The sequence below is a fragment of the Spermophilus citellus genome, assembly GCF_964194105.1.
Source record: "Spermophilus citellus genome assembly, chromosome: 6".
Classification (NCBI taxonomy): Eukaryota; Metazoa; Chordata; class Mammalia; order Rodentia; family Sciuridae; genus Spermophilus; species Spermophilus citellus.
Genome location: NC_138187.1, coordinates 70,694,579 through 70,709,145, shown reverse-complemented (window position 1 = coordinate 70,709,145; position 14,567 = coordinate 70,694,579). Strand labels below are relative to the sequence as shown.

At 38.7% G+C, this 14,567-nt stretch overlaps 1 protein-coding gene across 3 annotated transcripts in view; it reads right to left on the bottom strand.

The window, feature by feature from the left end:
- Positions 1–127: 127 nt before the first annotated feature.
- CCNY (cyclin Y) overlaps positions 128–14,567 on the bottom strand; it is a gene marked incomplete at its 5' end in the record, with an annotated part of 201,458 nt that continues 187,018 nt past the window's right edge. For all 3 annotated transcript variants that reach the window (XM_081300134.1, XM_081300135.1, XM_081300136.1), the window contains 3 exons: positions 128–2,965; positions 5,692–5,854; positions 13,811–13,977. In XM_081300134.1, coding sequence (XP_081156260.1) covers positions 2,849–2,965; positions 5,692–5,854; positions 13,811–13,977 — 447 coding nt within the window. In that variant the 3' untranslated portion in view covers positions 128–2,848. The remainder of the gene's footprint in view (positions 2,966–5,691; positions 5,855–13,810; positions 13,978–14,567) is intronic.

The following is a 14,567-nucleotide window of genomic DNA, read 5'->3' as shown; positions in this document are numbered from 1 at the left end:
CCAATGACTTGTTGTTTAAGTCAAATCTAAAATTAGAGTCAAAGAAATGTGTGGTTTTCTTCACCCTTCATTAATGACAAAAATCTCTCCATTCAAATATTACATTAAGACATTATATTCTTAAGTATCATCTGGTTTTAACTGTAGAGTATTGAATCACCCTGCAAACAAATTACAGTCCCTAATATTTACCAATAGGTACTATACTGATTTGGGGTTTGGTTTTGTTGTTTTCATCTTTTGGCAAACTTGGAACAAACCAGAAAACAAACTTTATGTCTTCATCATCATGTAGAAAAATAAAACCAAACCTAAGTATCTACCCATGTGTCAAGTGATTCATACTGCAAAGGTAAAACTAAAAACTACACTTACAGCAGTTTTAAAAGTCCTTAGTGCAAGAAACATAACCAGTTAATACAGATCAATACCAATTAATGAATATGGAAAAATTTCCTATACAGAGGTAGAGTCCAGTGCACAAGGCTAAAACAATATTCAATAGTCTAAACAAGACTGAGCCAGGTTTTACGGAATCCACTTTAAGTTTCAGGTATCAGACTGTATGTACATACATACAATAAATAGACTATACAATTTTTTAAAGTAGTTTAATAAACTCCACAAAATTATAGTAGATGCATTGAAATATTTACATAGTTCAATTTTCAAATCTCTCATTCAAATAAAAGGGATAAAAATAAGATTTCTGCTATAAAGTCAGCAGAACCTCTTTCCTGAAATGGATCAGTAAAATAAGATATTTTACATGAGAGGAACAAATTTATGTCTAAGAGGTATTCATATTCAGCTAAGAAAATATGTCCCTTTTGAAGCTATATAGAGATTAGGGAATATAAAACGATACTTTCTACATTTTTAGACATCTGTTTAAAGTTCTAAATTCAACTCTTACTTGAAGAGAGAAAGTGATTTTGGTACTCATTCAGAATAAGTCAACACAATTACATGGGAAGGTAATTAACTCTTCATTTTCTGCTTGTCTGAAAGTTCAGTCCAGGAGAACCTGATCATATTTCTGGTCTGAACAATTATGATCATACATAACACATACTCCATTGAAACCTGACTAGCACTTTTGGCTGGGTGTTCTTGAGATTTTGACTTTCTGAGTCCCCTCCATTTCCAAAGCTTGTTTCATTGAGAGTAGACATGTTGGAGATTGGGGGTACAATTTTAAGGTACTCAAGACTAATGTAAGAGTCCAAAGTTTTCCAAGCTCATATAGAAGGGAGGTGAAACAGACCAACTGCTGCCATTTGCCTCAGAGACTTGAAAAAGGAAAAAGCTCAGAAACTTCAGTCACTGTTACCTAATAAAATAAGCAAAATCCAAAGTGTAAATGACTCAGATTCTCAGGCTTCATATCAAATTTACTATTTGACATTCTATCTTTAACCTTTTTACTTTTTTTTTTATATAAAAGATTCATATCTAGCCCATAAGGAAATCAGGGATAGTCAGAAAATGACAAAGTACGGCCATAATTAATGAAGCATAAGCCTTCACAGTTTGAATTTTGTATAACTTCTCTAAGCACCCACAATGAAAATGCAAGTTGAGTTGTTTTATTCATCATTCTGTGAAAAATACCTCAGTAAATAGTAACATTTTCCCTTCGATGGTCCGCCCGCCCACTGGAATACCCCACCCACCCCATTTTTTTTTAATTTTAGATTTTTAAAAAATTTTATACAAATAGACTAACTTTGATTTAAAGTAAACATATAAAAATTGAGAATAATATTGCTTGCAACAATGGACATGGAAGTAGAAGAATGAACTAGGCTGGGAGTACAAAGAAATGGCTCCTACACAATGACTTAGGCAAACACTGAGCTCCCTGGGAAAGTTCTCAACCAGAGGATGCCCTTGGCTGCACATTGTTTCCTTCAGTCCACAAAATCTGACTGATTTTTGTAACTAAAACTTCCGGTCAGAGGGGGAAAAACAGCAACTGCGAGAAAATTGGAAGGCACAAGCACCCATATGATCTAGAATTTCTTGGGGTGAGGGGTAAGAAGGGCAAGGGATACTTTTGGTTCAGCACTACAGTCAAGTTAATTTTGCCATGGTTGAAGAAAAACTGTATAAAATAAAGATGCACAGAAATATAACGAGCACAGCCCACTTGTGAGGAAGAAAGCTCAGAAGACAGCTTGCAGAGCGGTGCAGAGAAACAAACCAGTACTATTTATTTGGATGTCTGTGCCATGGTGGGTACAAACTATATTCTCTGCTCTGTGGGACCAAAATGAATAAAAACAAACAAACGAAAATCCCCCAAATCCCAAAAAAGCAGCAAGAAGGAATGCAAGAAGTCTTACAGAACATACTGATCCAAGTGGGGGTGATAAACGTGGCACTCCTGTCTTTAATGCACATCCAACTCTGCTATCTAATGTGTGGGTTTTTTTGGTTGTTGTTGTTTTTTTGTTTTGTTTTTTTGTCATATTCATCTACTGACCAGATGGGGGACTTAAGAAATGGCCAAGGCATTCAACCATTTTCCCTGCCTCTACACGACTTCCCTTTCCCTTTATTTCCTCCTCCAGGATTAGAGTCTGTTTCCTCCACGAAGGAAGTGCTGTTGATGATAGGGAGAGGCATGAAACAGGATTTCCACAATACTGATCTTGCTTCCTCAAAGCCTTGCTGCATGCAGTTCACACAGCGTGGAGGAGGTCATGAAGGCAGCCTGATGGAGCTATGAGTTAAAAAAGAAAAGGAAAGGGAAAAACAAAAACAAAACCACCCCAAGTTCGTCTTTTCTCAAACTAAAGGAGAAACTGAGGGATGGTGCGGCCTCCAGTGGGGACATCCATGGTTAGGAGATGATGGCTGGGGACCACCTCGCCAGATTCAGATTGTCAGCACTTGCTGACCGCTTCCTCGTGGATCTTCTCAGGTCCTTGTACTTGTCCTCGCAGAGGCGAGAAATAGCCTGAAGAGCAAGAGAGACAAAGCAGGTCAGAGATGGACTCCCACTTGGCCTGGAAGCAGCTCTTCCCTCAGCCAGGAGGGATCTGCAAGTCCAATTTCTCCCCTGCTTTTGTCTTTCCATGAACACCAGGCACTCAACAAGGCTATGGAACACAGCAATTCCCTGGTCCTACTGCACTTTTCTTTTTTACCACCTTCTAACATACTAGCCAATTTATTTGTTGTGCTTATTGTTTGTTCTCTCTTTCCAGGAGAATGTAAACTCCCCAAATACAGTTTTGTTTCATAGTGGTACTCTTGTGTCAGTGTGCTGACTGGATGCATAAGTTCCAACAGAGGCATGACACAACAGAGCATGAACACAACAGGGGTGTGTCAAAGCACCTGGAAGCAGAGAGAATGAGCAACTGACTCTATTTTGAGGGCACATTCATGACCAAGGATGGAACCAGGCTTACAGGGATATGCCTGAGGAGAAGGAAGAGGAGGAAGAAATTGCCAAGAGGGTGAGAATATCCTCAGCAAGGGCAGAAGGTCCCAGCCACATGGTGCTGGCATGGTACGTGGTGGGCAAGGCCAGGGCTCAGGGCTACCAAAGGACAGCAAGGGACAGAGACAGCAAGCCAGTTGCGACCAGATTGAAAAGGCCATCTACCATACTAGCTGGCTCAGGCTTTATTCTTTAGGTAGCACAATCTGCCCGTGATTTTAGGACAACATTCTAAAACCCCAAACTGCATTTTAGAAACACAATTCCTGTGATAGCATAAACAATGGACTGGAGGAGAGCTACAGGAATCAAGGATGTCTTCTGTCTGAATGAGATATGAATTAGGGAAGCCAACAGATTATAACAGAGAATTCCTCATCTAAAACATATACCATACACATTATATAGAGGGCATATTTGAAGAAGAGAAAATCAGATTCCTTAGGGGCAGGAGAGCTATCCTTTTTCAGAGCAAATTCTTTTCATTTATTTAAATTTCCTTGGGCTGGGAATGTGGCTCAAGCGGTAGCACGCTCATCTGGCATGCGTGCGGCCCGGGTTCGATCCTCAGCACCACATACCAACAAAGATGTTGTGTCCGCCGAGAACTAAGAAATAAATATTAAAAATTCTCTCTCTCTCTCTCTCTCTCTCTCTCTCTCTCTCTCGCCTCTCTCACTCTTAAAAAATAAATAAATAAATTTCCTAAGATTACCATCTGTTGTTTCTCAGCTTACAACATTTAAAACTGAATGTAATATAGTCACAGATTAATAATGTTCTACCTTATCCTAGATTTTATTATGCAAAGTGATGTTAGCTTTATTCACATCTCCCACATGTGCACAGGCATACTAATTTATTTCAAAGACAAAACCTCCTCTCCCCAGTACTAAAGGAACAAATGGAGCCCATGGCAATAGACCAAGGCCTACTGTATGGACCGAGAGAGGGTCATGCTCACCAGGAAACCCTAGTTGTATTTCATATGTTTGCAAAGATCTGAACATGTGCCTTGGAACAAATCATTTGGAGGGAAGGGTTTCCACCTGAACAGGTGAAAAATAGACCACATGAGTATTTTCATCCCAATGGCTGGGACAGGATCACAGCAGAATGACTTGAATTCTCAAAACTTCTTCTGGATTTTCGTGTAAACCCCAGTGCTAGGCAGCCGGTCTTTTCCAATGTTTTACCAGGTTTCCTTCTTGGGATTAACATATTATTTCCTTTTTAAGATGTTTGCTTTCCTAAATCTATAATCCATAATAATTCTCTTCTTCTACCTCTCAGCTTTGTTTCATTCAGTTTTTAGCCCTGTTAGACCACCACGCTGCCCACCTGACACCATACTGAAAAGGGATAGCATTTCACTTCACATGGATGGTGCAGCAGGCAGCACAGGACCTCTCGATTCTTACCAAGCCTGCGAAAGGACTATGTCATCTATGACGTTAGTCCAAGGCTCTCTGGAATAAAACCAAAATGTTGAGTGGTAAATTCCAGAGGCAAGAGGCCACAGCCTCAGCACACCTTCTCTGGAGGAAAGTATCTTACCAGTGATCTTCTTACTACCCTGCCATTCCCTCCTGTCTAAAAGTCAGAATGGATGAGCATGGTGAAAATAAAAAGGTGAGCTCCATACAAATACATTGTGATGAGACACAAAAGACATTCAGGTTAATAATGATGGCTCTAACCCAGACCAAGATCACCAGGTGCAGCTGGCTCCAGCTCTAACTGAACTATAGAACAAATATTTAAGAAAAAAGGTCAAACTTTGTGGATTGCCGATTGTTAAAGTCATCTGGTAGCGTTCCCCTATTAAGTGCACGCTGGGAAATACCTTTTTTGAAGGGGCTTATAATTTTTTTAAAGACCCTATTTATAAGGACAAGGGTTTTAAAAAATCTTTAATTTCAAAATAGAATCAATACATATGACATTAAGAAGGTTATTAGGCAGTGGGTTCCATCCTTAGCACCACACAAAAATAAACAAATAAAGGCATTCTGTCCATTTATAACAACAAATAATTTTTTAAAATAAAGTTTATTAAAAATGTGAAGCTGTGCAAGTTATAATCAACTAAATTAACTGAGCAGCAATAACTCCAAGGACTTTGTCCTTATTTTACAACAGCAAATGGGAGACATCATTGTGGTCACATACTTCTGTGGAATAAGAAGGTATATTTGCAACAGTGCACTAGAGGACAATGTCTTAAAACATCTTACCTCAAGCTTGTGGGCCCTTTCCCTGCTCAGTGGCTCCAAAGGAAAGCTCAGGTTATTTGCTTCTGCCAAAGAACGAAGATCAAAATAATACTTGGCGTATACACTGGAAGGGACGTTGATGTTGAACTGGAGCAATTCAAGAAACTGTCGCTCTAGCTCATTCCTGCAAAGCAAAAGCAAAAATAGCACACATTTAGCTGCCCACCAGGCTGGGTGGCCTGCCAAGTTGCTGGAGACGAGACTCCAGAAAACTGCCATCCTCCAGGGAGAAAAATGATCTAATTAATTGCCTGGTTGGACACCAGAGATGCAGTTTAACCACCAAATTGGTATTAAAAACCAAATCTGCTTGATCCAGTGCCCAGAAGGATGAAGCCTGATTAATTGGGATGATTACCAGGAAGTGCTTCAGGGTGATTCATTTCACTGACACCTAACACATACACAGCAGGCCTGGCTGCAAATCTCTGCACGAACAGTCTGCTCGAATGATGTGGCCTGCACCTTGCTTGCATGGCAGACTAGATGAAGCAGTCAGGAGCTGTCAAGTGAAGTCTAGTGAGGGCCTCATGACAGTTACACACAGGAAAAAATGGCCTCTGTAGACCCAGAGAACTGGGATTTCTCAATGGCTCTTTCCTACTTTTTGAGAGAAAAAAGTGTAAGAATTGTTAGAGGTTTCTCAATCTCAAGGGGAGAAACTGCTGCAAAGGTTTGTGGGGAGTGTTCAGTCCCAGCCCCAATCCTTAAAGGGAGCTCACAGACCCTGAAGAATCAAAGCAGCAGTTTCCTAGTTTCAGTATACATGAAAGTCACCTGGGCGACTGTGAAAGCATGTTTTTTGGACTCCCCCCTCACACTTGGACTTAGCAGACCTGGGGTAGGCCTGAAAACATCACATTTATAACAAGTTCCCAGGTAAAAGTGATGCTGAGGCTGTTGGGTCCTGGCCCACACTTTGAGAACCAGTCAACTAAAGAGATGGGTGAGAAAACATAGTGTTGTGATACATCTTGTCAATCCATTTACATTTTGAGGAAATGTTGAGTAGCTGGAAGGGGAGAGACAGATATATTTCTTAAGCACTGGTTCTGGACAAAGTGCTCCACTTCAACACCACCTCCTCCATGAAGCATCTGGTGATGCCAGGCTCACAGGACACTGCAGTCTTCTATCTCTGTCCTTTATCACACTACTCTGTAATTGTTGTTTTACTCAATCTCTCCTATTTGTCTCCTCATAGCTAGGAATTGTGACATCTGACTTGACATGCCTGTTCCCTGAGCTGAACTGATTTTATGAAAGTGTGAAGTTCTGGCAGAAAGGAACAAGGGTTCATGGTGGGGTTCTTCTGGCTGAGTAGGCCCAGTATAGGAAGGTAGGCCATGTAGTCACCATATTCCACAGGTAAAGCTCAACACTGGCAAGCCCTATCCCCAGTGGTGGGCCTTTGTTCTCCAGATCCCATTCTGAGTCGTGCTCTGCCAACCTCATTGAATATACAATTTGATTTTTGGGATCTCAAATTATCTCAGCACTATCCTTTTCCCATGGTGTGTAGAGTGCCATCTTGCCTGAGCCTGGTGGGTCACCTAACTGAGGTAGTAGAGGCAGAGGAGGAATGTGCCCTCATTTCATGCTGTTGAAACAAGGGACAGAGCATAAAGAAGAAAAGGGAGGCTGATATCTGAATGATGGCTTTGGTGGGACAGAAACTATCAGGCACATAAGAATTTCAAAACAGTGAGTTGCTGATGAAAGCCTAAGTGAAGTCATGTGAATGAGGGTCTTTCAATGAGATAAAGAGAAGCATATCTTGCTTGCTATTTCTATACAGTCAAGTGAAAAGAATTAACATGCTCCAAATGTATAAACTGTTCTGAATCTTATATTTTTAAGGAGTTTACTTTTATTTGGAAAAACATTTTAATTTACTTTTATTTTATTGCTTAATTTAAATGAAATTTAGTAAGAGATCATCCTGTAAAATACTGGAATCCAGGTAATATTTCAATAAAACAAGAGTGACAAAAATACTGCCAAGGCCAGAAGTGCCAAAAGGAATGGGTTAGGAGCAACAGCAAGCTGCCTATGGAAAGATCGCCGTCTGGTGGCTAAGAAGTGCCACTATTCTCCCAATGCTAAGGCAGAAAATTCTAATTTTACATTTTAAGAGAACTAGTTTAATGATCCTATCCAAAATGGTATATGGACAGCCATGTCTCCAGTTAGAGGTACACACAGTGGGCAAATTCAGGATGCACTCACTTAAGGTAAAAATAATGCTCCAAGAATGTTGGGGAATATAACATTAGGAAAGAGATTTCTAGATCTGTAATTCTGTCAGAGAACATATCCAAGGGAGCAGGTTTTCCTGTCAGCTTTGTCTCTCCCAGTTATTTTTCTCCTGCTCTGAGAGGAAAGAGGCCACTCATCCATACTGGCCTAAGATTCACTGTCCCAAAGCAAAAAATCCCTGAGGAGCTAAGCAAAGAGTTATGGTACCATTTGATGTTGTACAAATAACTACTGACCAGTAATAACTGAAAGGAATCCTGATTTTGCTTTCAACAATTTGAAGAAGAGGCTGGCAGACTTATTTAAATAACTTTTACTAATAGGTGACTATGTAATTTTACCATATAGTTTGGAAAGACTTGAGTGATGCTACTATAAGAAAACACCTTGCAATTTCATCTACTTATATGAATATATTCCTCTCAGCACTTATGTTACAGAAGAAAGAGAAAAGATAAATGGAAATAAAACTTATGCTAAATTATTGCTTCATCCTATCAATAAGTAACAATCATAAATTAAAATATGAATTAATGGAGAAAAATAGGTATACTGATCTCATTAAGAGATCAATTTCCCATAACACTTTTCTTCTTCTATTTAATAATTTTTATAAAAATGTGATATATTGTTTTGATCAACTGAGTACTACGAACTCAGGCCTGAATATTTTTAATAAGTTAGAGCATTAAAGTCCAGAAAATAACAGTGCAGTTTTAACTTGTATGTACATTTTTTGTGATGGACAATTTTGAAGAATATATTTAATGTGGGAGAAAACTAGAAAGGAAATAATGATTTTAAAAAGAAAAAGGAACAATATAAAATGCTCAACTCTAAAAAAATGGATGATGGTGGGAATCATATTGCTATGGTGTTCAGTCTACAATGCATACTTTTAACTATAAAACAATATAACAGGGCTGGAGTTGTGGCTCAGAGGTAGAGAGCATGTCTAGCATGCGAGAGGCAGTGGGTTCAATCTTCAGCACCACATAAAAATAAATAAATAAAATAAACGTGTTATTTAAAAAAAAATATAACATACTTCAAATGATCGCCTTTACAATTATCAAAACTTATGGTGAAAAAATTTCAATATCACCATAAAAATGAAATAGGGAGACAAATTTTTCTATGATGGACAAGCCAAAATATGTGAAGAGCTTTGATGTCATGGTTATCTGGCTTGTACCTCCAGATATGGAGATACAACTGCTCTGAATACCTCTGTGTAATCAGGAATTGTAAACATGATACAAGGGCACTCTTTTGGCTAATACCCCCATACTTTTAGTAGATACCTCTTGCTTCCTTCTACCTTTTGTCAGGGAAGAAACTGTAAATTCCCGATTTCACATATGCAACTGTTTGATCAATTCCTCTTTAGGAGAATATATAGTCTTTTATGGGATGTTAATACATATACCATTGATTAAACAGAATATTAAAAATGGACCACCAAGGAAGAGGGCATCAACCCAGTTTCTTCAGGAAGACTTTACAATCTGGTCTTTAAAGAACAAAGCATTCCCTGCATGCATTCTTCCTCTGCTCAGCCTTAGGCCTTTGAGTCATTAAATACTCAAATGTATGAATTAATGAGATTCAGCCAGTGGCTTGCATGATGACTCAGTAATCTAGTCACCAATATGTTTCAAGGAAAGAACAAAATTCAGGCTAAAAAAAAAATTATCAATCCTCTCTGGACAAAATATGGAACAGAACTTTTGCACTACAGTGCCTATTTTTTCCAAATAGTAAATAATGCAGCGGCTGGATTCAATAAAACATTTATTGTTACTATTTTGCTCTTGAAAAATAATTTAACTTCACTATAATGTAGTAATTGCCTGAAGTATTGATACTATCCAACAAAAACCAAATACTTTAAAATATCCTCATCAAAACAAATCTCTGTGCGTGTGGTGGTGGTGAGATGGTATTGGGGAACAAATTCAGGATCTTGTCACAGGCAAGCAAATACTCTACCACTGAACAACACTCCTCTCCCCCAAATAATTCTTGATATAACTTTAATTTCGGCTGCACAAACTCTGGCCTAATTTTTCAACTTCTTTATGTAGAAAAGTTTTGACTTTTGTTAAGGTTTATATATGAGGTGTGAGACAATAAAAGTGAAATGATTAGGTTATGAGAGGTTTGACCTAATCAGCAAATTAATCCACTGATATAGATTAACAGAAGGGTAACTGGAAGGAGGTAGGGTGTGCCTTCAGACTTTGTATCTTTTAATCGTGAGCAGAGTTCCCTCTGCCTCCTGACTATTATCTTGAGGTGCTTTCCTTCCACATGCTCTTCTACCATGATGTTCTGCCTCACCTGAGGCCCAGAGCAACAGATTGAACCTCTGAAACCGTAAGACAAAATAAACTATTCCTCCTCCACATTGTTTTTGTCAGGTCTTTTGGTCATGGCAATGAAAAATCTGACTGAAATAACTTTCAAAATATAGTTGTCATTTTTAATTATAAAATGCAGTTTTTACTTGTATGTACATTTTTGTGATGGTGGCTAAGAAGTGTCACTATTTCATTCTTCAAGTTCATGAAATAGATAAATGAAACAATTCTAACCTAAACTGTGAAGAGGAGAAATATAAATTCTGGCTTTGTTACTTAGTAGCCGCCAAGTGGCCTAGACATCCTACTTAACTTCCCACAGCCTCATTTTCATCTGTAAAATGGGAATAATATTAGTAATGAATCCAAGCCCTTGTCCCAGGAGAAGGAGCAGTGGGATAGTAGCCCAGGTAGGCTGGAGTGTGGACAGTTAGCAGTGGCTGCAGCAGCATGTCACTGCAAGCCTGAGACAAGGTGAGCTAGGATATGCTGATCTATCGCCCCAGGCAACTCAGCCAATGAGCAGCAAGAAAATGGAAGTGGGGCAGATCTGAATGAAGATTACAGGGCTAACCAATAACACTGGTACTTTTCCAAAGCCTGATTAGCGTAAATGTGGACCACTAGTATTGACACAAGAGTGATATAAATCCCTAGACTAGCACACTCAAGTGGCAACCTGCTATCAGATTTCCTCTCGCCCTGAAAGAGTTCTGTTTCTTTTCTTCCCACTTGAATAAATCCTACTCTTTTACACTCAAGTTTCCTTGTCTGTGGATTTCATTCTTCAAGTTCATGAAATAAGAACCTGGAAAGAAACTGACAGTGAGCTTCTGGGGTCTACGGCAACACTGGAGAGCACAGCCTGCCATTAAGAGCTCCAACAAGCCACTCAATAGTAGTGGAGAAGAATCCAGTTTGGCCAGCAGTGACTGTCAGAGCAGGGTGTGATTAGCTGCTAACACCAAAACAGGCTTTCTTAGGTGCACAGGCTTACAACCATACGCAGACCCCATCTGCTAACAGATGAAGAGAATATAGTTTTATCTCAAACTCTGCTTTTAGTACTCCTTATGGGCAAATATGAGAAGTGAATTAACAAAATTTTTTCTTTACTGAGCTAAAAAGTGCTCAATAAATGATAGTGGCTATCATTATTATTATTACAGTTGTGGTGGTTACTATTGTTATTATAAATATCCCTAGTAGTTAGTTTTTCCTAATTTAGTCATTTAAATCTTCAATGAATAGAGCCTAGATACTTGGAATTACAAATTACTTGTTATTTTTACCCTCTCATTCTTTTATTTAGGGAGAGAATAACAAATTAATAAATCTCATTTCAGGCACTTAATTAAAACATCTTCTTGCATAGTTCAGAGATTGATACACATCATTTCTATCATTTTGTCGTTTGGCCACTGTATAATGAATGGTCATGGGTTTGAAATGGTTCTCACTTGGGGAAACTTCCCCACTTGGTTATTTGGATGGATCATTATTTAAACTCTCCAGGCCCCAGTATCCAGATCTGGAAAGTAGTACTATTAAGCACATATGTATATGGTTAATGAGAAGACCAAATTGAGACATGCATAAATTGACAAAGTGGGACTACTCACAAATATTTTACAAACATTTCCACAAAGTTTATTTTGTTGTTTTGCAATGCTGGGGATGAAATCCAGGGTTTCGCCCATGCTATGCAAGTGCTCTACCACTTTCTCAAAGTTTTAAATAAACTTTTCCCTTATGCTAAGTTTACACAAAAGTTCAGTTTTGCTAGCACTTTGGCAAGTTAAACCCAGTGGATTAAAGAAAAGGACATAAAAGAAATCTCCTCCCCACCTCTAATTCATCTCACTATTGATTTTTCTTTGTTCTACTGTTTTAATGCTTCTGTGGTATCTGCAGTTTGCATTTGTATCTCATTTCTTTTGAGAAACAACTGGGATATAAATGATAAAAATATTTAAGGCCCAAATTTGACTTCAGCAGTTACTTTCTTTAGATTTTAAATGGACATGACTACTTATAGTGCTCTTATAGAACTTGAGCATCACCACTCATGCCAAGTCACTGTTTGCATTATATAATTTACACAAGCAGAAGGGACAAACAGTATGTAATTCCATGGCATGTGGTTCAACATCAAACGATATCAGTAAGTTAATGAAAGAATAACCCTTGATGAAAGGACACAAGCCAGAATTTCTTACCTCCTTGTACCCAAAGGCCCATCTCTTTTATGGTCTAAATGACAACTACTTTATAGCTGTTTTCACCTTGAAACATGATCAATAATTTCATTTTCCTTATTATATTATTCTGGTCAAAACTTGCTTCATGTTCTTCTTACCATGTAAGATAAGGGTTACAGGCACAAAAGGAGATATAGGTCTGTCTCTACAATGAGATCCAAGAGCACAGTAGATGTGTTCCCAAAGGCCCAGGAAACCAGTGACCAGAGAGAGGAGGGCCATAGACTAGTGAGGAGCCTGGGGACACCCTTACACTGGTGGGGTTTTATAATGATCCTATATCCCTGGGGTTGCTAGGGTCCAGGGTTGTGGGGGAAGAGGGATTGGGATTCAGGAAGTTACCTTCCCTTGTCTAAGGCTTCATCCAGGAGATTTCTGGAAGAACTAAGCCAACAAAAAGTACCAGAAACCTTTTAGCAAGTGACGATAGTCACAAGGCATTCTAAATAGCTCATCCTGGTTGAGTGTTTCTATAACTCTTTCTTCCTAAGAGACTCTGATCCTATTTCCTGCATTCCCTGGCCGCATAGATTGCAGACAACAGTCTCAAAATCTACTATTAATAATTCTCACTGGAATTTGAGGACTGACCCATCTGAGAAGCACTAACACTGCCTTCAGGGCTGAGGATGGAGAGCCGCTTTCCAGGTTGGTAGTACTCCCATTGAACTGTGGGGAGAACATTAGCCCTGATGATGACAACACAGGACAAGCCCCAGGGATTCAAGGCTGATTTTCAGCAACTGAACTTGCAAAAAAATGTCAAAGCAATGAAAATGTTTTCTTGGAAACTAAACAGACACAGGTAATATTTTAGCTCTTGCTTTGGGGGCTGCTCTGGCTGCCCACAGAGGAATGTATGAAGCATTAAAGTTTTGTTATCAGTCTGCAGTGAAATGAGGAGCCCAAACATAAGTCTATACCTACACCTTCCTAATTAAAGTAAAAGAATGTTTGCCTATGGATTAGTTTTAATAAACTAGTTTTATACAATCAGAATTCATTACCAATACCTGTTTATAATCTGAAAGTAAGAGAAATATCAGTTTTCTGTATTTCCACAACTGTGTCTCTGTTGCGTCAGCTCACAACAGACATGTAGCCAAATCATTCACTTTAGCTATACAGAGCATCCAAAAAGAGTGTGAGTTCCTTCCCAAACACTCTTTTGAGACACGAATGACATCCTCCACTTACATGTCCTCCACCGTGATGTCTTTCAAGATCTGGCAGTAATCCACATTCCACACGGCCTGGTCATCCCATACCTTGGAGGCCAGAAGGATCGCCCCTAGAACAATTCGCTTCCAGTTGGCCGGACAGATATCTATTTCTGCATACGTTAAAAGTCTTTCAAGGTATACCTGCAGAGACACAACAATGCCAAAGCTAAATACCTTCAGTTTTCTCCTACATACCAGTGTACTTCAGGAAACTCTAAAGTTGCTAAATTCAACTTGACCATCCTTAAAACAGGGACTTCCTAATCATATTTATTTCTTAAAAGCCAAAGGGCTCAATGAGTCTGATGAAAAATGAAAAATCTACACTCTAAACAGTGTAGATTTAGCTGGACCTTAAAAAGACTCTAAGGCAGGAACAAATTCTAGAAGGCACAGGTTAATTTCTTACTCCAGCAACTAGGATATCAATACAAATTCAACAGATACTTCAACAGATGAGCAAAGAATGTAAAGGAAATGAATCCATATTTTTTCATCTATAGTTTTATAAACTGTACTTGTAGAGGTAACTGTAGATTTGCATGTGGTTACTGACAAACCTATTTTATTATTGTGGTAAAATATGCAGAACATTTACAATTTAACTATGTTCAACCACACAATTTGTGACATTAAATATATTCACACTGTTCTAGAACCATTCCCACCATCTGTTTGCAGAACTTTTTATCATCCCAAACAAACTCTACCCATTAAACAATACCTTCTGA